Source organism: Thamnophis elegans, chromosome 13 (assembly GCF_009769535.1).
Source record: "Thamnophis elegans isolate rThaEle1 chromosome 13, rThaEle1.pri, whole genome shotgun sequence".
In the NCBI taxonomy this organism is placed as follows: Eukaryota; Metazoa; Chordata; class Lepidosauria; order Squamata; family Colubridae; genus Thamnophis; species Thamnophis elegans.
The window spans coordinates 37,613,290-37,638,077 of NC_045553.1; the positions used below are offsets into that span (position 1 = coordinate 37,613,290).

The following is a 24,788-nucleotide window of genomic DNA, read 5'->3' on the forward strand; positions in this document are numbered from 1 at the left end:
TGTCTTTTTCTGCCCGTTATATCTGATTCTTTGCTAGGAACCACCCTCATTTTCCAAGATCATTCTGGCACATACCATTACCTCACCCTCATCCCCCTGGTCCCAAATTCCCAGGGGAACCAGATGGTGGGCTGAGAGAACTGAAGTTTTATTACTGTTGTTTATTTGTTTGATTGTTTAATCTCTATAGCAGTTCATCTCAACTAATTGACTTTGGGCTACAAACTCTTCTAAAATGTATGTGCTCAGGATCACAAGTCGCATCCCTAAATTTTCTCTTCCCGTTTACGTGACAGCTGCCCCTCCCTCAGGAATCCATGGTTCACACTCACCGCTTCTATGCCTGGTGTGGAAGGAACGGATGTGCATCCCTTTAGTACAATAATACAATACAATAGCAGAGTTGGAAGGGACCTTGGAGGTCTTCTAGTCCAAACCCCCTGCCTAGGCAGGAAACCCTAAACCGTTTCAGACAAATGGCTATCCAACCTCTTCTTAAATGCTTCCAGTGTTGGGACATTCACAACTTCTGGAGGCAACTTCTGTTCCACTTTACTTAGTCTGTTGCTCTCACCGAGGCTCCCTCCACCCTGTAGATGAACTCTTCCTGCTCATCCTGACTATCACCTAAATCCTACAAGGCCAGTAGTAGCCAAGGTTGGGTTTGCAGGGATATTGGTTGTTGACAGTGTGGTAGCAGATTGTGGTTAGTAATCTACTTACGAAAGAGCAGGACTTGAGACCACGAAAGTGAGAGAAACAGGTTTATTGGATGCATCGAGTTCAGCGTGTTCACACACCAACATCTGAACTGAATCTGCCCAGGATCCTACTTTTATGCCGTGTTCCACACGGTACATTCTCAAGGCGTTTCCATACACGAGACAAGCATGACATTTCAAAAGGGGAAGTTCACTTGGACTGTTACAGCAAAGTACATAGGAGAAATATAAAAAAGAGAAGTTCCTATTTCATCTTAAGCTGTCAGCAGCTTTTTACCTCTGTTCTATCTCTCACCCACGTCTGGCTTCCTGTGCCTCCACTTTACAGGGTCTTGCCACACAGTTCAGCCCTATTTGTAATACTTATGAGGACGTTGGGGAGAAGGTTCACTGCAGCTAAAAGTCAACTTTGGGACTCCAGGGCACTGGAATAAAAGCCAAACTAAAATGAATTTATAAGGTCCATTCTATTAAGACCACCTAACCTGGCCAGCCACTGGTGGGTTTACCTGTGCAACCCATGCTGTATCAACAGCATTGTAGCAACAATGGAACATGCATATCCATTGCTGCCGTCTTTCTGATTCTGGATAGCCTTTCCAGTGTACCCCGTATTTGACCCATTTGTCTTTTGCCTATAGTGTAACACGACTCCCAGTTCCTATTCTTCCTCCTTGCTTGATAAAATGGGGAAGGGGAGTGGTCTGTGAGTGCAAAGAAGCAATCGCTTTCAAAATAAAGTTGTGATGGAACACAGGGTGAGCTTTCATTGAAGGTGACAAAAAGCTACTGGGTTTGTTTCACTTCATTACTAATACATGATCAATAACTTTTAAGGCCTGTTTCTTGGAAATTCTCACGGATGTTGTACATTTGTAGAGAGCCACACCGAATTCCCCATCTGCAATTCTAGGTCTCTTGACTATGTGCATGTGTTGATTTCTTGTAGGTAGCCTTTGCTAGTTTGAGCCGTTCCTTTCAGAGGCTTCAGGCTGCTTTTCTCTCATGCACAAAATCTGCATTGCAAGGGACTGTCCTTTCTCATCTGGCTTTTGGTAAGATGTGTGTGTGGAATCCATGTGTTGCCTGCAATAGGGACATATCGACAGAGAAGTCTGCAGAACTCTTGTAAGCAAATTTAGCAAGATGTAAGAGATCCAGCTAGTTGCCTTGCTTATAAGAAATATCACATCTTGTATAAAGCTGTTAAACTTACGGCTTGTCCATTGCATGCTGGATGATGCATGGATGAATGACAAATGAATGTTAATATTCAATGGGTGCAATAGGGCCTTCCAAAATTTGGAAGTCAAATGACTTCCTCAGTCTGTTATTGCAGGATAGACGAATCCTCTATACCAGGGGTGTCAAACTCAATTTCATTGAGGGCCGCATCAGGGTTGTGTTTGACCTTGGGGGTGGTGGTGGCCAGGGTGGGTGTGGCCAGCTCAACATCACTTGTGTTGGGAGCGCCTGTGGTGGCCTGAGCTCTCTGCCAGCAAAAATGGGCTGCCAAGGTCTGTTTTCAGCTGCAACAGCCTCCTGCAACCCTTTGCCAACGAAAACAGAGCTCAGGAGGAGCTGCATGCCCCACAGGCCATATCTAAGCCCCCCTGTGGGTCAGATCCGGCCCCTAGGCCTTGTGTTTGACACCCCTGCTCTATATCTAAAGATGGGGTCTTAAAGATTTGGAGCCTCTTCTTGGACTTTGGGGTTCTTTTGCAAAGAATAAAATAGGCCAATTCAGAATTTGTCCTTGTGATTATACAAATAATGTGACTTAGTGACGTACATATTCTAATAGGCAAACCGGATGCTGAAAAAAAATCCAGTAGAAATTGAAGGCTTAGAAGCTTAGCAGCGTTTAGTAGGAAATTGGGGTGGAAAGTACAAGTGCTGATTCTGCTAGAGCAGGGGTGTCAAACTTGATTTCATAAAGGGACAGATCAGCTTTGTGGTTGTCCTTTAGGGACTGCGGGGGGGGAGAAGGGGTGTGGGTGTGGTGGTCGCAGCCAACTGGGCGTGGCCTGGGGCAGGGCCATCTTAATGTAGCTCATGTGGGTGGTGCCTATGGTGGCTGGGCGGGGTTGGGGAAGGAACCCAAGGCTCTATGGTGGGTGGGGTGCGGGAGGCTCATCCCAGGGGATGAGGTGAGGCAAGGCAGCGGTGGGGCAGCTACAGCCAATGTGACTTCAGCTGCTTTCGGTGCCGCTTGGTTTCTCACCACACCCCTGCCAGGCTTGTCTGGTCTGGTGGGAAGGATTGCCTTCTACCTTCTCCGCAGTGCCATGAACGGGGATTGACCACCCCCAATCCCTGCCGCTTTCATAGTAAATCCTAGGCACTGTGCTGCAATGGACAGACGAAAAGGGGAGCTTTTGTCTGAAGGAGGAGGAGCAGCAAGAAGAAAGAGGGAAAGTGGCCAAATGAGAAGGGCCCTGGGATGGTGTGGGCCAGGACAAAGTGATGCGGGCTGGCCCCTTACAATTTCCAGGATGGCTGTGTGGGCCGGATCTGACCTCACCGTGGGATTGACACCCCTTTGCTAGAGCATGCTAGGAAGAAAGAAAATTGTGCAAAAAGAAAGAACCCATGGAAGAGAGAAGTTGCGTGGCAATGGAACACAATTTAGAAGTTGTGGTGGTCACAGGAATAGGGGACACCTTCCACATATCAAGGGTAAAGGTGCCACAAAAACAAGTATTATATTGTCAGAAAGGTCTTGCCATCCAAATTCTTACATTTGTGCGACGAGCAAGTTAAGTGCCTTTTGCTGGGCAACGGGATTCTATTAGCGTAAAGGTAGTCCTCAACTCACAAGAGTTCATTGAGTGACTATTTAAAGTTACAACAGCACTAAAAAGGTGACCGGTCACTTTTTTTCCCACACTTACAACTGTTGCAGCATCCTCATGGTCACATGATCAAAATTCAGATAGAGGGCAGCTGGTTCACATTTATGATGATTTGCAATGTCCTCGTGACCCGACAAATGCGCGCATGACAAAAGCGCGCTGACAAAACTGCGGCGCTAAAACCGCAACATCATCAACGCGCTGACAACAGCACGCCGACAACAGCGCGCTGACAACAGCGCGCCAACAGAAGCATGATTTAAGTTAAGGTTAGGGTTAGGGTTAGGTTTACAGCGTGCTTCTGTCAGCGCGCTGTTGTCGGCGCGCTTCAGCGCTCATTCGTCGGCGCGGTTTAGAACTCGCGGTTTTGTCGCCGCGGTTTAGTTGGGCATGCTTTTGTCGGTCGCCCTTCTGTCGGTGAACCCAATGTCCTGCCATCCTGTGATCAGCTTTTGTGCCCTTCTGGCAAGCAAAGTCAACAAGGTAGCCAGATTCACTTAACAGCTGTGTTACTAACTTGCCAAGGGCACTTAACAACTCTGGCAAGAGAGGTGGTAAAATGGGGCAAAACCCACTTCACAAATGCTTCACTTAGCAACACAAATGTTGGTCTCAAATCTGGACATAACACGAGGACTACCTATAATCATAAAAGGGTGGTGGTCAAAGAGCACTAGATGTGTTACTTTTCCTTTGCAGGCTGAGAAAAGAGTAGGAACCTGTTGGGTAATTGGCCTTTAAAAAAACAGATTCCCATTAGAAGCATCACAATACAATCACTTATCCAGGTGTCAGAGTTCTGAAGCTAGCTGAAACTGCAGGGGGATTCTTCAAAATCTCTTTGCGCTTACCTGGATCTACACCGGTTTACACTCCTGAAGACAATCCTCCCGATTCAGAAAGTTATTTCTGTTGCCGTTGCAGCCGCCAAACTTGAATGGTTTACAGGTCTTGGTGTTGCGATCGTAGTAAAAGCGAGGGAAGTTTTCTTTGCATGGGCCAACATCCAATGGTTGGTTACACGTCTCTATCATGGAATCTGGGAGATTCGGGAAGATGCAAACGAGAGGGGTGTGTGTGTGAAAGTGTGTTTTTATGTAAAAGCTGGAATGTTTTCTTCCATGTACAACAAGGGAAACTGCAGACTCAATTCTTAACTATATTGGCCAAGCTATAAAAATAACTATGCATAAATCTATTCTCTACATTTCCAAGTTTTCTATCTCATTCTCAGGGTGCTTAGTTTGGTGTTTCTGAGCAGACACTGCAAAGTAGTGGGTGGTGTTGGAGTTCTCCTCTTTGAACATCTTTCCAGTATTCCGAAGTTGTCCTACCTTCCACTTTTCCCCATCTGAAAAACCCCAAAGGAAGCAGTTGTGCCTCCTGAGATCTTCCTTTGGAATTTAATAGAAACATGGTGTCAGGCCTGCAATTATATTCCTTTTAGAATTTTGCCCTGCCACCCTTTCTCTGATTTCAATATGCTGTTTCATTAGTATAGTTGATGGGAGGGGGGGGGATAGACAGGAGTAGGATTGTGGAATGTATTGTTTTCATTCTTTTCTAGAAGCCAAGGTCATATTTTGTCTCCGCACTTTTACACCTGACCGGAAGCAGCTGGGTGTGGATGCCAGTGTGGAAGAAGATTGGACCATGTGATGGATTGTGGGTGTGGGGACAAGATCATGAACTTTTAACTGGGTGGAATTCTGATGTCATTTCCAAAATTGGGAATAACACAGATGTGCTAAGATGTCTGCTTTATTAAATTGGAACTTTAAGGATCGTTTTGCCTTGGACTCTGATTTAATTCTACCTGATACTTGGAACCCTGACACATGGGTTGTGTCCAGTGGTGGGATTCAAATAATTTAACAACCGGTTCTCTGCCCTAATGACCAGATGAGTAGGCATGGCTCGGTGGTCATGTGACCGTGTGAGCATGGCCAACTTAATGTCACTCAGGTCGATGGGCGCTTCACCTTAACTGTTACAATGTACTCTGTTTCCCTGAAAATAAGACCTATTATCCCCCTAATAAGACCAATCGGGCTTTTGAGCGCATGCGCTAAAATAAGCCCTCCCCTGAAAATAAGTCCTCCCCCAAAATATTTATATGCATGTACAGCAGCCGGTCCCTGCCATTTCCTGGGGGGAAGGGTAGCAACATGCCCCATGAGCCCCACGTGCACCTGCTATCCACGAGGAATGGCCTCGCCGAGGCTGCTCCCGCAAACCCCAGCTACCGCGTCCCTCCTCTTAGTGGTGGCCAGAAAAAGAACGGCAAGCCCAGCCTTGCCACTAGGGCTGGCAAGAGTGTGCCAGAAACAGAGACAGAGCTTCTGGTCCTCTCTGGATCAGCTGATCAATGGGCCTCTTGCCCCTCAGAAATAATAAGACCTCCCCGAAAATGAGGCCAAGCGCTTTTTTCGGGGGGTGGGGGTGTCAAAAGAAAATAAGACCCTGTCTTATTTTCAGAGAAACACGGATAATAAGGGTTAACCAGAGAGGCAGTTTCTGTAAGCAAGGCAATTAGGCTAGAAACAACTCCAGAATGTTTCCTTCCTGTCTTCCTTACAGGATTAACCCTGTAAAGTGGAAAAAAATAAAAGGAGATTTCTTCCAACAACCGGTTCTCCCAACTGCTTAGGAAGTTAACAATTGGTTCTCCCAAATAGATGCGAATTGGCTGAATCCCACCAATGGTTGCGTGTCAATTCAAGTCATACAGTTGTGGACAAATCCAAACTTCTTGGAGCCAATGTGAAATGTACCAAGGTGAAGCAAACACTTAAAAAAATTACAAGCAAGCAATAGACGGTTCAAAGCCATCATATATCTTGATGGTCAAATGAGGTCCACCATGGAGCACTTACCTGGAGGGACAGGTCTCACAGTATTTCCTACAGGAAGGACAAGAAAAAGTATGTTATTTAAGGACACTTCCAGGTGTCTTTCCTTGCCATCTTCCAATTCTTCCCAATTTTTTTTAAAAAAAGTTCAGATTAACCACATCTCTTCTGACTATTTGAAGACATTGGGATGATAGTAAGCATGAAGATGTTTGCATTTTACAGATCTAAAGAGGTTGAACAGAAGTAGTAGTCAATCAGCATTTGCCTGTCCCAAATCTGAACAGTTATTACTACCGCTACCTTCATTTAGCCCCTCAACTGCATATTAAAATATATATTCTTTACCACAATGGCCCGCATCAAATGCTTTCCAAGTTTTGCATTAAATCACTCTCTGCTTAGGCCCTCATTGCAGGCAGATTGTTCTATCATCACAAGAAGATCTCTAGAGCTAGGAAAGAAACAAGACAATTGTCCTTTCCTGTCAAAGAATAAAAGATCCTTTAAAGCACGGGTGTCAAACTCCCGTTGTCATGGTGGCATCATGTGACATGTGAGCGTGGCCAGCCAGTGATACATCTGGGCTGTGGGCTGCAAGTTTGACAGCCCTGTTTTAATGGCAAGATAATTGTTTGTTGCTGTCAGAATATTCATGAACTGGAATAGGACATAGCAACAGGTCAGCCATTGGGTACTGGCTGGAATAGGACATGGTAACAAGGTCAGCCAATGTATAGGCATGGCAACTGGGTCAGCAAATGGAAACTATTTGGTGACTGAGAGCCATGCCAGAATGCTCGGAGCCTGGGCGTGGCTTACCTATGTAGCTCTGAGTCTGTGCAAGATAACTAATCTAGTCTGCTCTCTGAAGATAGGTAGGTAGGTAGGTAGGTAGGTAGGTAGGTAGGTAGATAGATAGATAGATAGATGATAGATAGATAGATAGATAGATAGATAGATAGATAGATAGATAGATAGATAGATAGATGAAGGCAGGCAGGCGAGAGAGAGAGAGGATAGATTAGAGATAGATAGATGATAGGTAGGTAGGTAGGTAGGTAGGTAGATATGATAGATAGAGATAGATAGATAGATAGATAGATAGATAGATAGATAGATGATAGATAGATAGAAGGATAGATAGATAGAAGGATAGATAGATAGATGATAGATAGAAGATAGATAGCTAGATAGCTAGATAGCTAGATAGCTAGATAGCTAGATAGCTAGATAGATAGATAGATAGATAGATAGATAGATAGATAGATAGATAGATAGATAGATAGATAGATAGATAGATAGATAGATAGATAGATAGATAGATACTGTAGGAAGCTAGAAAAGTAAGCTGCTCTCTCTGCCTTTGAGGAGATGAGCAATTGGTGATTACCCACAACTCCCATGAAGCCATTGTTTGGGAGTTCCCAAGGGCTATTCTTAAAATTCCAGATCTAGAAAATAAGGGGATCTCACTTGTATTCCTCAGTGGGAACGTCTTCCTGATTAAAAAAACTCAATTTATATTGTGCTATTTCCCAACCCTAAGGTCTCCAGATATCTTAGAACTCTCAAAATTTTCAGCTGCTGAAGACATCATGAGGAAAGATCTTTGAACTTTCAAACTGTGTAGAACATCTACAGTAGCACAATGCACATTTTACTACAATTTTAAAAGACTCCGTTTTGGGATGGAGGGCGCTCTCTCTGTCTCTCTGTCTCTGTCTCTGTCTCTGTCTCTGTCTCTCTCTCTCTCTCTCTCTCTCTCTCTCTCTCTCTCTCTGTCTCTCTGTCTCTCTCTGTCTGTCTGTCTCTCTCTCTCTCTAAATGCAATGTAAAGTATCTATTGTAAATTTCATGAAGTAAAATATTTTTTAAAATGTTTCAAAATTTAGTTCATAAACAAAACAGTTCAAGGAAAGGATATCAAATTTCTCAGTGGTTGTTTTCCTTGCTGCTTTGTTATTAAAGGGATAATTTAAAATCCAGGAAGCACATGGCAAGTCCACACCATATATTTAATATTTCAGTTCCTGAATTACATTTCTCACAACAAGGAAATAATTAACTCTTATGAAATGTATCTTGTAGCATTTAATAAATATAGAACTTTTATCTTGTAGGTGTATTAACTACATGCATAATAAAGAGAAATGCAGTTTGGGTCTGAATAACAGAACAATAGAGTCTTCTACCCAACCTCATGATCAGGCAGAAAACCATATACGATTTCAGTCAAATGGTTGTCTAATCTTCTCTAAAACCTCCAGTGTTGGAGCAACTTCTGAAGGCAAGTCATTCCACTGATTAATTGTTCTGTCAGGAAATTTCCCCTTACTTCTAGGTGGCTTCTCTCCTTCATTAGTTTCCACCCATTGCTTCTTGTCCTGCCCTCAGTTGCTTTGGAGAATAGCCTGACTTCCTCTTCTTTGTGGCAGCCCCTGAGATATTGGAACACTGCTATCATGTCTCCCCTCGTCCTCCTTTTCATTAAACTAGACATCCCCAATTCCTGTAATTGTTCTTCATATACTTTCATCTCTACTAATCATCTTAGTTGCTCTTCTCTGCACTCTTTCCAGAGTTTCAACATCTTTTTTTATATCATGACAACCAATTAATTAATTAATTAATTTGGGGGTGGGGATATAAAATTGTTTCAACGTACCAAACGGGTCACAGGCCTTGTTGCATTCGTTGAAGGTCTGAAAATTGTTTGCATTTCCTCCGCAACCACTGTAAGTAAACATTAGGCATCTCTTGTTGAAGGCATCATAATAATAGCGAACAGTTTTACCCTTGCACCTTCCTTTCCTGGCCTTTAATTTGCATTTCCAAGGTGTTTCTAAAAGGAAAACAGGGGTGTTGGAAACTAAAGATCTGTTACATCTCTTTTTTGAAATGCAGAAATAAAAATACCAAGCAACAATATCTGCCTAGCCCAGCTCCTTGAAAAGGACCTGATAGGGGGATAAAGGGCAACAACAACAACAACAATAATAATAGTAGTAGTAGTAATAATATATCCTCCAACGTTACCTTAACAGTTCCTAGGTCCTTGGTTAGGATTCGAGCTGTTGAGCTACTAATCAGCCCCAAAGGCTGTGAATCTCACCAAAGATTAACCTAATAATAATAATAATAATAATAATAATAATAATAATAATAATAGCAACGCAGACTGATTATAAATTGCGGCACAATTCAGTAGCACAAATGATCCATTGGAATTTGTGCAAAAATTATAATATTAAAACAGCAACAAACTGGTGGGAACATAAGCCTGAAAAAGTCACAGAAAATCAGATGGTCAAGATCTTGTGGGATTTCCGTATACAAACGGACAAAATACTGGCGCATAATACACCAGACATCACACTGGTTGAGAAAAATAAGGTCACAATCATAGACATCGCAATACCAGGTGATAGCAGGGTCGCCGAGAAGGAACATGAAAAAAACGTGAAATACCAGGACTTAAAAATTGAAATTCAATGGCACAAACCAGCAGTGGTAATTCCAGTGGTAATTGGCACACTGGGTGCTATTCCAAAAGCACTGGAACTACATTTACAACAGTTAAAAATTGACAAAATCACCATCAGTCAAATGCAAAAAGCCGCACTGCTTGGATCTGCACGTATATTACAAAAATACGTTACAATGTCCTAGGCCCCTAAGTGGGGCCCGACTAGTAATCAATGCCAAATCCGGCAAAACAACTGGCCGCTGTGATTCTGTTGTTGCGATAATAATAATAATAATAATAATAATAATAATAATAATAATAATGATAAGTTATCGAATAATAATAAGTTATCAAATAATAATAATAAGTTATCAAAAATGAGAGGTGAATATCTTGTGGGACTTTCAAATACAAATGGATCATCATTTGGAGCACAATATGCCAGATATCACGGTTGTAGAGGGACAAAATGTACAGTTTATTGATATTGCTGTTCCTGGAGATGCCAGAGTCGAAGAAAAAGAACTAGAAAAAATAATGAAATATTGCGACCTGGCCATTGAAACTACACGGCTATGGATGAAGCATGTAACAGTGATACCCATTGTCATCGGGGCACTTGGCACCATGTCCAAGAATTTTACAAGATACATCAACAAATTGCAGCTTCCTGCAATAACACCAGCAGAACTGCAAAAAACTGTGCTACTACTCGGAACATCTTATATTTTAAGAAGGTACTTGGTTGGTACCTAGGACGCTGGCAATCAACCATTAGCACCAGTCACTCAAGAGTGTGTCAATGTTTGATTCAGCAGCTGCGGTGACTGTTCTGACCCAGGCTTCCTTAGAAAGCAAGAAGCAGAGTGTTGGTCCCGACAAAACCTCTTTTATTTATACGACTATGAATTCCTTTCATTCACAGTCAGCAAGGCTTAGCAGACAGTCTTTCAGAAGAATGTTTATCCACACGCACCTTATCTCATTTGGAGCGCTGCCAGAAAACTAATTTCCAAACACAGGACAAAGCAAAACTTGACACAGAGTCTCTTAAAATCGCAAACAGAACTTTCCACTCCGGACCCGACCAAATGAATTGTTTCCTGCAAAAGCCCATGCCCTGTTCATTTCTCTTTTGTTTTCTATGGGAGGGGCCAATCAGCTCCAAGGTGTGGCTTTACCCTTGTCAATCCTGCTTTCTCAGTTGTTCTTGTCTTCTGGCAGCCCTGCCCATGCGCACACGGGGAACAGGCTCCAGTTGTTCTTCTGCCTCACTGCTGTCTAACTCCTTCTCTGCCACCGACACAGAGCCCTCGACTGAGATTTCCTCAACCCCCAAGAGTGGCCCATGTTCCTCCCCAACCTCCTCACTGTCCGGCTCTGCTTCCAGATTCACTGGCCGCTGGCAGGCCACAACAGTGGCATCATCTGGCCAGATCTAATTAGCTCATGTCTTGGAGCCCTGACTCTGAAACCATGGCTATGTTAGTTCTTCTCCAATCCTCTGGCATCTCATACAATAATACTCTGATATTTTCCAAAAATGATTGTAATTGTTCTAAAGCCATGTGTGCCTACTCTTCCTCTACCATCAGATTGACTGACTCTCAACCCTTGTGCCTGTAAAACAGGTGCTCTATGACTAAGCTAGTGCCCATCCTATCATCAGACTAACAGGGCCCACAGTAAAATAAAGGAAAAGTGTCTTGCATATTCTATGCCATGGAAGGAAGATCTCAGCTGCTCTTCAGACAGCATACAACCTGCTTCCCGCCAGCAGGAAATATAAACAGAGAATGGAGGTTATCAGAAAAGGAAGAGGTGGTGTCAGAAGGAAAAAGAATAGCTGTCCCACCCCCTTTCCCCAAAAGTTGTTCACTGTTTGGGCTCAGTTCAAATATCGCCGCACGCACCCCAACACACTAAGGTAAGTTTCCACATGTTTCCTTTATGTCGTTGTGGAAATGTGACTCTAGTAATGAGATTATCTTGTTTACTTAAAGGCACCCAAACCATCACATAATTATCAATCCCCCAAAATTCATTGTGCAGACAAGAATGGAAGTCTTACTTTTCCTCCATTGTATATCTCCCACGATAGTTTCCCAGGGAGAATAGAAACCTACAAATAAAAATAGAGACAGTGATGTTAGATAACAACGTGGAAGGAGGGATCAAGAGAGGGCCTAGCTTAGAGTTGCTGCACAACCACAAAAGGCATAAGCTTGACCTCCCCCATGAAGCTTTATCTGGTCGTTCCCAGGAGAAGGCAAACAGTGTAGTGAGATTCTGGTCACATAGGCGATAGACAATGAAGTTACTGACTTTAGCTACTCATGAAGGGCTCTGATGGCTTGTGCCTGACAACAGTGAGCCTAAAATGACACCATTTATTTATTTGATCATTTAGACAGCAGAGAGGTCAAGGAAGAGATGAGAAATGCAAGAGACATCCAATTTTCATCAGTTAAACAAGACAATAGTGATAGCGCTAAAGTTATGCAATAACTTATTAAATTACTATGCTTGGACCTAGTATGTAAATAATACTAAATTGAAAGCCTTAAAAAGGTAAAGGTTTCCCTCGCAGATATGTGCTAGTCATTCCCGACTCTAGGGGGCAGTGCTCATCTCCGTTTCAAAGCCAAAGAGCCAGGACTATCTGAAAACATCTACGTGGCCATGTGGCCAGCATGACTAAACACTTAAGGCGCACGGGACGCTGTTCCCTTCCCATCAAAGGTGGTCCCTATTTTTTTATTTTCATTTTACATGCTTTAGAACTGCTAGGTTGGCAGAAGCTGGGGCAAGTAACAGGAGCTTACTCTCTTATGCAGCGCTAGGGATTCGAACCGCCAAACTGCCGACCTTTCCACTCGACAAGATGAGCGCCTTAGTCACTGAGCCACCGTGTCCCTGAAAGCCTTATTTATGGGTTAATTAAATTTAACAATACTAAGACATAACTTCTAACTTTTTATGCTAGTGATGACCAAAAACACAGTCAAGAGGAATTCAAATGACAGAGCATAAATAAATTCAACAGGCATTTTAAAAAGTTTAAGATGGAAGAGGTTCATTGGCCTTACCAAATCTTTTACATGTATAATAACATTCCAACAGATTTACAAAGTTATTTTTATTGCCACCACAGCCTCCAAAGATGAAGGTCTTACACATATTGTTCTTGTAATCGTAGTAAAAATTCTCAAAGTCTGCATTACATTTTCCCTTTTTGGGTGGTAGTTTGCATTTTGGGGGCATAAATACTGGTAGGAAAGAAAGGGGAAAAAGGAAAAAAAAGTTGAATCAGACACATTCATCTTGTCTTATAAAAAATGAAGATATAAATTTTGAGTTATATCTCAAGTGCTTTAATCTTAGTTTCGAAAGAAATAAAAATAATTATTATTTAAAACAATGCTTCTGAATTTCCTGCAACAGCAGATCATCACTGATTTCAAAAGTGGCTGAGTTCAACACAACATGCTTCACTGATTCCTGAATAAAACCATGGGAGGAATGGGACGGTTCCTGAACTATAAACTCATTAAATGCCTGGATTCACACAACACATGAAATCACAAAAAACTAACCAGTAGATTATAGATGTGTGACTCACCCATTTGAGTGTTTTAGTTGTGATCTGATTCTATGATATATTTTACTGTAGTTCACTAGACATATTCATGAACTGTTATCTGCATTCACACAACACACAGTTCTATCAGCTAACCACCCAAGTTGGGTTTGTTCAGAACATTAGACCATGTTGTGTTAACTTAAACCAGATTGTGGCAGAGTATAGCTAACTGCACAAGTGAAAGATGATAGAACCTCTCTCAAAGTGTTCTGCAGAAACTTTGCTCAGCACAATGACTAGTTATGGTTTAAACCATGGGTTCTCAACCTGTGGTCCACAGACCCCTGGGGGGCTGCGATGTTGCAGGGAGTCCACAAAGGCTTGAAGAAATGTTATGATTTAAATCTTGAGTTAAGTCTTGGTGGTCCGTGGCCATAAAAGGTATTTGAAGGGGGTCCGTGGTGCAGAAAATGTTGAGAACCACTGGTTTAGACTCTTCCTAATCCACTTAGTTATTCATAAAACTTTCCTTTGTTTCACATTAAGTGGCAATCCACCCATTATGACTTATTGAGCAAAATCCAGAATAACAGAATTGTGAAAAAAATAATACAGTTCTGGAATCCCCTAAAGCAAGAAATAAATGGAAGAAATCATACAAGAATTGCGTAAGATTAGCTGAACCCCAAGCCCTCGGCAAAATTTGCCGTCTCTAAAACTATAAAAGTTACAGCCTGGATGCATTTCAGGAAGTGGCTGAAAGGAAGCACTTTATACCTATAAACCGTACCTTTCCGCAAAGAGCCAGGTATGTTAAGTTCCAGGAGAATGATAAGACAGACGGTGCCCCAATTCTGCATGGCAAGTGCCCCACAAGAGTGCTTGCTTTCAAGTATCTCTTTATATATTGCATATAAGAGAAAAGAACCGATTAATTTTCAATGGTCAGGGAAGTTTTGAACCTGTTCTATTTTAGTTCATGGTATCCTGCATTTAAACTGCTCTTCAGTTAAGGTTGATTGCATTTTAGTCCAGGACACCATGGAACCTTGAAGTCAACCAGGTGACTACCAGGTTTCCAGCCCACAACTGATGAACAGAACATCCTGTTCTTTCAAAAGATGAGGCTACTCCTCAATAAAATGATACCCACACTCCCAATGGCATTCACATTCTGAGCCGCAGTGTTCTTCAACCTCCTCTATGTTGTATATGCAAAAACAATTCTGCATATCTTTGCCTCTTTATCGTTACCTCTTAACGTCTCTTCCTGTCTGAAGTTGTTCTTCCATATTTAGCTTACTTTTCTATTTTTCAAATCTGGTGTCAGGTGCCACATGTCCAATGTTGATCATTTTTCTGCGGGAATGCTGCAACGGTCATAAGAGCAAGGGCAGGTCATAAGGCAGAGTTTTCAATGTCGTTGTACTTCAAATGGTCAGCATATGAATGGTTATAAGTCGAACACTTCAAGGTTTCTCCTGTCCAGTCGTGTCCGATTCTAGGGGTTGGTGTTACTTTGTCATTAAAAAAAACCCAATAAACTTAACCTATGACAAAATGTTCGTGATAGAAGCCCATGCTTTCTTGATAATAGTAGCAATTACTTCTAACTAGGCACAAGCATGCTGTTTAACAAACATTTCTGGTTTTTTTGCCCAGTATAAATATTAAACTAAGTGATCTGTAGATTATGCCCATCTTCCCTTTTTGAACATTGGGACATTGTGTTCCTCTATCAACGTCTGCATCTCATCATTTTTCTAAGAGATTTCGGAAATTACAGGATGACTCTGCAGCTGCTTTCTTTTACCAAAAAGTACCTTCCGTGCTTAAATTTAAAAAAAACAACAACAACCACCACTGTCTTTCGGTTATGGATCCAGTGAAACAATAAAACTGATTTTATTGTTTAACCTTTGGGGTTGCCGAGTGTACAGCCTTTCAACCACAAACTGAGCAAAATGTCCATTTGAAAATGAACATTAAATTTACCAAAATAATTTGGAAATGCAGCCACACAGACAGAGATAGATAGCATGGAATGAAGATGCTTTTATTCAAAACTTCTCCCGCAAAACAGATCAGAGAGTCTGTGCTTTGAAGAGTTCAGGAATTCCTCTTTTCTTTTTGTGGTATGGGTCTAAAATGGTAGAAGGGAAGGGAAGGGAAGGGGGGAGAGATAAAGGAGGGAGGGAAGGAGAAAAAGACAGGAGGGAAGGAAGGAAGGAAGGAAGAAAGAAAGAAAGAAAGAAAGACGGAAAGAACAGATGTTATGAATCCACCAAAAGTAATACTTCCATTATTATTATATTTACTGTATCTACACCATAGGCCAGATTGGATGCAGTAATACCACCACACAGGACAGGTTTAGATATCATATGCAGCCTGACAATATTTCAGAAGCTCGAAGCTCCAGCTTTTAAAGGCTTTGAGAAACCATGTGATGGTGCTATCAGATATGCAGACATTTTAACTCTTTTCTTTTATCAAGGACTGTTAGACTTTAAAACACACAAAAGATAACTGCTTTGGCCCCAATGCCACGACCCCTTGATTCTTTTATTTCTCTTTTGCCTTTTTAAATTTTTCTAAGTAGGGCCTCTCTCAAATATCTGGGTACCCCTGATAACAGACAATTACTCCTTACTCCATGGCTCAATCTATCTTCAGTACTAGCATGGAAGTATCTTCTCTAGGCTGCCCTTGAAAGTTGCAAGATAGCTTGGAGAAGCTAGGATGGCCCTACCTTCCTATAATCTCTCTTCCCCTCTCTACCTGGACCACCTGGGCAATCTACTATGATAACTGACCTTCTGACTAGTATTGTAGATCATACCTTTAACATTTCCTAAGCGTGTTTCTTTTTCCAACCCAAAATCCCAGCAAAGCATTTCGAACTCCGTATAATGTTCTTCACTCCAGCCAATTTTAGAACATGGAAGGTCACTCATGGCCCCTAACCATGGCACAAAGATAACTTGTCAATGGTTCATGTTGCCTTTGTCCCATGCCAGCCCCATAGCAGAGGCAAAGGCACCCTTAGCTGCTCCAGTTTAAAGGAGTTTCCTCTCTGGTTGTGGTACCCATTTTGCCATCAACATGAGGGAGGGAACTTCAGTGATAATGTGTTTGATAAAGTGGCCAGGCATTTGGGTCCGCAAGCTCCTTTTGCACTTTAGGCTGCTTTGGGCTCATCCTTCTCCCATGGCTGAGGAACAACTTTTTTCCTGGGGCCATTCAGTTTTGAGCAGGGGGAGACTTTGATCATTTTCATCTGGGCTTCAAATTGTTGCCCAATGTCATGGAAGTTTTACTTCAATGCATGAATTACACGAGAGGTTTTAAACTCAAGGCCTGGGGTTCAGATCTGGCCAGGGATGGGTTTCAAATCCCGTTCCAACTGGTACGGTTGGAATGGGGCCGGCGGCGTCCTCATGGAGGTGTACAGCGTGGGCATGCAACTTAGGGCCTCTGCGACACTCCACGACGCTACAGCTGCTCCGTGGAGCATCGCATAGGCGCTGTATGTGCCATGTGCCTGCGCAGCTGCGCGGAAGTTTAAAACACAGGTAAGGAGATCAGACAGGCGGGTGGGCCCTCCAGACCACCGTACCGGAACGGTATCCAGTGCTGCATGCTCTCTCCGGTACACCCGTACCGGGGCGTACCCCTGCAACCCACCACTGGATCTGACCCACAGGGCTGCCCTGGAAATAGCAAAGGACCAAGACGCGATGCCTCTGCCAGAAAAAACGGAGCTCACAAGAGCTACACAAGGCCCTCCCGAGCTCCATTTTCAGTGGCAGAGGGTTGCAGGAGGCCATCCCAGCCAAAAATGGAGCTTGCGAGGGCCGCGTGTGGCCACCTGAAGCTCGTTTTTCTCTGGCAGAGGGTTGCAGGAGGCCATCACAGCCAAAATGGAGCTCGGGAGCCCGTTGTCACTGGCAGAGCACTCGGGCCATCTCAGGCACCCCAACACAAGTGACGTTGAGCTGGCCACGCCCACCTCAGCCTCCCAAGGTCAAACAGAATTTCAATGAAACCGAGTTTGACTCCCCTGAATTACGTTAAGACAGACGTGAAGGTGTGGTGTTGGTGGGTAAATTCGTAAAATGACTGGAACGTACCAAACACATCACACGCCTCAACACAAGTAAGATAGTGCATAAAATTGTTTTCGTTGCCTCCGCAGCCGTGGTAAACAAAACTTCTGCACCGATGGAGTTTAAAATCATAATAATATCGAGTAGCATACTTTTTGCACCATCCTTTTTTGGGTTTTAATCTGCATCTCTTGTCTGTAACTGAAAGATAAGAAAATAGGGTGAAGGACAACCCTTCCCCATAATTCTCCCCTGCGTCATCTGTGGAGATTCTCAAGTCATTCAGCTCATAATTATTTCAAAGGCGCTTTTTCAAAAGGCCACAAGGCTCTTTTCTTTTTCCCTTCAGGAAGAAGAAGAAAACATTTTGCTTCTCACCCAAGAAGCTACATCAGTTGGGATAGCAGGGGGGGTGGGGAATGGAAGTTACTGTCTTAACTGCTAGTACCTATCCTTCTATCCCTTGTCTTCTTCCTCAAGGAAAAAAAACACACAGCCCACTTGTCTTTTGAAAAAGCTCCTTTGAGAATGGAATAGAATAGAATAGAATAGAAATCTTTATTGCCAAGTGTGATTGGACACACAAGGGATTTGTCTTTGGTGCATATGCTCTCAGTGGACATAAGGAGAATAAAATACATTCATCAAAAATGAAAAGATACAACACTTAGTGATCTTCAAGGTTACTAATAAGCTATCAAATCGTACTAGAAAACAAATAAAAAACAATATAAATTGAAAGATACAAGCAACATGGTTATAGTCAGAAGTGGGAAGAGATAGATACTAGGAAGGAAGAAGAAGAATAGTGATTGAGTCTTCGATACGCCATATCTTACAGAATCATTCTTGAAAGAGGAGGCAGAAAAAACCTGTTCATCTATGCTTTGCCTTCCCTACCTCCCAAGACAGTGCCATCAAATGTCCAGCAAGAAACACCTTCATATACGAACCTGTTCTCCAGGATCCGAGATTCAATATATTCATGGATTGCAGTCGTGGGATTCAAAAAATTTTACTACCGGTTTTGTGGGGGTGGCTTTGTGGGGGTGACAGGGGAAGGATACTGCAAAATCCCCATTCCCTCCCCACCCCACTAACCTGCTTCCAGCTCCCTTCTTCTGTTCAGGGCAACAAAAGATCAGCTGGGAGGCTGCAGGGGCGGGGCCAGCCTATTTGCTGGTTCTCCGAACTACTCAAAATTTCCACTACTGGTTCTCCAGAACAAGTCACATTTTGCAGTGCCATCATAACTTTGAACCACTAAATGAACTGATGTAAGTCAAGAACTATCTGTATTTAGCATACTGCCAGTTAAAGGCATTATATTAACAGCTCTGGGGCTTCCCTCTTTCTGTGTACAGAGATTATTTTGTTCTTCTCCAATATTCTGCCATTCCAGCTTTTCCCCAGAATTAGGGTCAAGGTTTCTCAGATCACCCAGGCCTGTTCAGCACCTTTAGCACAATGAAATATTGCAGCTACATTTATTCACTTACAAATCCCAAGGAGGAAATCTAAATTATCCTGCAATGATCCTGTGGCTAAACTAAGGAAGTCTGTGGTGTGATGAAACTACACAGAAAGACCAATTGGTATAATTATCTGATCTTTGCTGGGCTCTGAGTAGGGAGAGAGAGTAATGTCTTTGTTGTGGACCCTCCAGCAGCTGAATGAGATGAGGAGGAGGAGGAGGAGGAGGAGGAGGCGTGGGGGTTGTTAGCCTGTATTGGGAGAGAAACTTTTTGCCGGGGCTCCTGGCGCTCCTAATAAAGGAATATATTGATTTAAATACAAAGGGTTAGTTGTGTTTAGGAAGCTGGGTCAGAACAGTCTTGCCTATTCTGGGTTGTTGTAAGGGTGAATCTCATGTGGCCTGTTTTTCCTGTATGTTTTTCCAAATTGCTTTCATGCCACATGCTTTGATGATCTCCAGGTTTAAACATCATATAAACATAAACTGTAAATTGGGTGCCAGAGAAAGGAAATGCTAGAAATACCGGTAGTCTTCAACCAGTGGTGCATTTCAAAAAAATTTAGAACCTCTTCTGTAGGTGTGGCCTGCTTTGTGGGAGTGGCTTGCCAGTCATGTGACTGGGTAGGAGTGGCTTGCCGGCCATGTGACTGGGTGGGCGTGGCCAACTTCGTAATATGTGGTGAAACACACTTAATGCTCTTGCTTAGCAACCAAAATGTTGGCACAGAAACTCTGGCATTTGAAGCACGCAAGTCTTAAAGCTGTCAAGTTACAAGACCCTTGCACCCCCTAACCCTTTAGAAAAAAAAGCCCTCAGGAGTGTTCAAACCTGACAGCTTTAAGACTTGTGGACTTCAACTCCCAGAATTCCTCCTCCAGTCATGTTGGCTCAGGAACTCTGGCATTGAAGTGTGCGAGTCTTAAAGCTGTCAAGTTACAAGACCCTCGCACCCCTAACCCTTTAGAACAAAAATCCAAAGGTGTTTAAACTTGACAGCTTTAAGACTTGTGGACTTCAGCTCCCAGAATTCCTCCTCTCACTCTTCATCTTGCTGATGTGTGGACAGGCGGGGGGAGGGAGCTGGAACCGGTTTTAAACAGCACTGTAGATTTGTGGAACCTCTTCTGTAGTAGAGGTTAGAACTGGCAGGAACCCACCCCTGTCTTCAACTTACAACAGTTCATTTAGGGACCGTTCAAAGTTACAACAGCATTGAAGAAAGGGATTCGATTGACAGCTGGATTCACTTGGCAGCCAGGTTAATAATCTTACCAACGGCAGTGATTCATTTAACAACTGTGGCAAGAAAGGTCGTAAAATGGGCCAAAACTCACTTAACAATGGTCTCGCTTAACAACAGAAATTTGGGGCTGAATTGTGACTGTGAGTCAAGGGCTGCCTGTAAACAGGATGAGAGATCCATCCACCCATTATTTCAGTCCTACCCAATTTTAGTGCATTCCAACCAACTTGAAAGACCAAAGTTTACCCATCCTTGCTGTTCTGATGGCCATGACTGTTCCCTTGCGATGCGATTCTGTTGCATACGAGCACATAGACATGCTTTTATTGTGAGTCCCTGTAAGATATTGTGCAGACAACAGCATACGTACATTTCTTCCAGTCAATGTTTCCAACTATGTTTTCCACGGGTAAACTAAGATCTAAGAATAAGAGACAGCCGAGTGAATATTAGATGCAAATATCCTGCTTGGAAATAATAATATACAAGAAGTCCTCAACTTACATCACTTCACTTAGTGACCATTCAAAGTTCCAACGGCGCTGAAAAAAAGTGATTTATGACCATTTCTCACATGTACCACCGATGCAGCAACCCCATGGTCACATGATCAACATTGAGATGCTTGGCAATGGGTTCAATGTCCCAAGCAGAGGTGGGGTCCTACTGGTTCAGACAGGTTCGGCTGAACCGATAGTGGTTTGCCAGCCTGGGTCGCCGGAAAACAGCAAAGACCCAGACCCACCATGCCTCCAAACCGGCACAGCATGTTTCCCCCCATTTTTTAATGTTCTGCGCATGCACAGACCTATTTATGGGCAACTCCCCATGCACACGAAGCAAGGTAAATTTGCTTAACAATTGTTTCACTTAGCAACATAAATTTTGGGCTCAGTTGTGGTCGTAACTCGAGGACTACCTGCACTTTATATCATTTTCAATAAAGATCAAAGACAGGAAAACATCAACCAGCCCAAATACATTTGCCTAAAGTTTCATTCTGGAAAAATTCCCCATTAGAATAACCTTGTTGAATAAAAGGGTTGCTTTTTATATCATATTATATGGGGATTAATGAGGAGCTTCAAAGTAAAACAGCATAATTTTAATATAGCCATGAGAAAACCTAAGCATTAGACAAAAAAGAAAAACAGGAATATCCATAAATTAAACAGAATGGTAGTAACAATGTAGATAAAACAAAATTAGGTGATAATGCTTAGAACATCACCTGATATACAGGTGGTTTTGAACTTAAAACGGTTCACTTGTTGTTGTGACCATTTAAAGTTACAAAGGCACTGGAAAAAGTGACTTATGACAGTTATTCACACTTACGACCATGGCAGAATCCTCATAGTGACGTGATCAAAATTCAGAAACTTAGCATCTGGTTCATATTTATAACGGTTACAGTGTCACCTTTTGCAACCTTCTGACAAGTCAATGGTCGAGTCAGATTCACTTAATAACCACATTACTAACTTAACAACTACAATGATTCACTTAACAACTATGGCAAGAAAGGATGTAAAATGGGGCAAAAGTCACTTTTGTTTCACTTGGCAACAGAAATGTTGGTCTCAGTTGTGGTGGTAAGTTGAGGATTATCCGTATAGTATTAAAACAAATGCACAAACACAGATACAGTACATCTGCCAGAGAAACGCAATAACAATAATTACAAATTTTGCAAGAAGGACCGAATGATATAGCTTGAAGCATGAAAATAAATCTTCAGGCACCTTTAAAAAAAACAAATCAAGAGTTCAAACGTTTGCAAGTTTTGGCAGCTCCTTACCAAATTGTTTACACTTGTAAAGGCAATCCTGTAGCGTGACAAAGTTATTGTTATTGCCACCACAACCTCCATAAATGAAGTTCAGGCACATTTTTTTATTGTGGTCATAGTAAACCCTTTCCAATAATTTATTGCATCTTCCTTTCTTTGGTGGTAATTTGCATTTATGTGGTAGTCCTGGAAGGTATTTGAAAAATAGAAGAACAAAGATTGCAGAGACTTTAATCTTAACTTGAAAAACATCAAGTCCCTGAACTGAAAATGTACTTTATGCACTTTAAACTTTAATTTTGAAAAGAGAAACAAAATTATTTGAAGTCTTCGTTGTGAAATTACAGCAAAATAGCTGATCTACGCTACTTTTGTTACCAGTTAGCAAAGGGCATGCTTCATTCAATTCCTGAATTTATTTACTTAGTTTTTTCATTGAACTATAAACTTACCAACTGCTCTGCTTTTACACAATGCACTAAACAACAGACTGTGTAACGCAGCACTGAATAAATGACCTGGTTAAAGATGTTTGATTTGTCACTGTCTTACTTAAACATGTGAGACAGGTTCTCACCAGCCTCCCCTTGGCTTCCCAAGTAGATCCTCAGTGCCCCAAAATGAATAATAAATGAAACATAAAATGAAGTCACTGTGCAATGTTAGTTCAATTCTCCTACCTCTGCAACTTTTCCTTTTTGCAGCTGCTGCCTAACATCCAAGATACAGAAAGGAGTTGCACCGAGGATGACAGGTGGCCAAGAGGAAAAACAGTCTTACCTTTCTTCTTGCAGCCAGATGTGTCAAATTGTAGAATCAGAAGAAGGCAGATGGAGCCCCAGAGCTGCATGGCAATTTGCCTCTAGAAAATATTTATTTCTAAGTAAACCCAGTTTTGTCAGTGTTTAAGGGAGAGAAAACGAATCGCTTGGAGAAGCTGATAAGGTTTTGATAGATTAGTTTTCTGAGCCTGTTCTGCTTTAACTGAAGTTCTTTTCCTGTATTTAAATGAAATATGATTGCTTTTCAGGCAGGGACATGGGGAAATCATAATGGTAACCTTCACTCCTTGAGCATATCATTTTATTGATGGATGGATATGATTTATATGCCACCCATCCAGTGGTGGGTTTCAAAATTTTTTAGAACCTCTTCTGTAGGTTTGGCCTGCTTTGTGGGAGTGGCTTGCTGGCCATGTGACTGGGTGGGAGTGGCTTGCCAGCCATGTGACTGGGTGGGTGTGGCCAACTTGTAAAATGTGGTGAAACTCACTTAACAACGCTCTTGCTTAGCAACCAAAATGTTGGCTCAGAAACTCTGGCATTTGAAGCACGCAAGTCTTGTCCAGTTACAAGTCCCTTGCACCCCTAACCCTTTAGAAAAAAACCCCCAGGGGTGTTCAAACTTGACAGCTTTAAGACTTGTGGACTACAGCTCCCAGAATTCCTCTTCTCACTCTTCATCTTGATGATGTCCGGACGGGCATGGGGAGGGAGCTGGAACCGGTTCTAAATGGCACTGTAGATTTGTGGAACCTCTTCTCTAGAAGAGGTTAGAACTGGCAGGAACCCACCCCATCTCATCCTATAAAATGCACCCATCTCATCCTATAAAACAATTAGGGGCTTCCTTGGTTAGAGGCAGGGAGAATTTTGGGATCCTTTGGGAAGCTTGAAGAACAATAGAGAGATGCTATCACAAGGTAGTGGTCATGGAAGATCCTAGCCATAATCTGCTCAGCTTTGGGTAGCCTTTTTTCTGCAGATCCATCTGAATCAAGACATTGGTTTTTCTGTCCTCACTTTTATTGGAATGCCAATGAAACCTCTCTGGAATGCACAGATATTCCAGACATGAAACTCTGGATCACTTTTTTAAAAAGTGCAAATAAAAATAAGAATGAGAAAGGGAGGTTGCTTATGAATGCTGCTTTCGTACAGCTTGTTTTGGGAAAGTGAACAAAAGTGTATTACCCAGATATAAAATCAGAACAGGTTTGGCAGCACTGACTCTGACTAACATGTTTTATTAAAAGGCATAAAGCTTTCTGAGCTACAGATCATGAATCAGCCCTGACTAACATTAGCCCAGCCCCAAAACCTGAATCAATATTTGCTAAGGATGGGTGCAATCCCCAAACAACTGGAGCATCACTTGAACACCTTTAGCATTGACAAATTCACCATCAGTCAATTGTAAAAGGCAGCTGTACCTGGAACAACTTACATCCTGCAATGATATCTGAAACACCATCAAACATCCATATCTGCCCATTCCAAGCTCCTTGGGAAGAACTCGATAGGTGGACCAAAATGGCAAATCCAGCCTGGACATCTGCCTCACTGTGCAATGAAATAATTTGCCACATCAAAATCTAAGCCAGTGAACTCAAGTTTATTTATGCATGATTATTCTAAACATGAGAATCCTTGATAACTTTATATCTTGGCCCCATTCAACTGAATTTAAGATTAAGGGATCTGAAGTTACTCTAAGATCAATGGCCACGACTAATTTCTACAACTAGTTTTCTATTTTAAGCATTTTTAATATTTAAACTAGGAGCCATGGTGGCGCAGTGGTTAGAATGCTGCATTGCAAGCTAACTCTGCTCATAGCCTGGAGTTCAATCCTGACCAGCTGAAAGTTGACTCCGCCTTCCATCCTTCCAAGGTCAGTAAAATG

General features: G+C 42.4%; 1 protein-coding gene across 1 annotated transcript in view; it reads left to right on the forward strand.

Moving 5' to 3' along the window:
- The first annotated feature begins 3,338 nt into the window (after window positions 1-3,338).
- The window catches only part of LOC116516333 (pulmonary surfactant-associated protein C-like), a 40,433-nt gene continuing 18,983 nt past the window's right edge, over window positions 3,339-24,788 (forward strand). Inside the window, exon 1 of the mRNA XM_032228761.1 lies at window positions 3,339-3,401. Within this exon, the coding sequence (XP_032084652.1) occupies window positions 3,339-3,401 (63 nt within the window). The remainder of the gene's footprint in view (window positions 3,402-24,788) is intronic.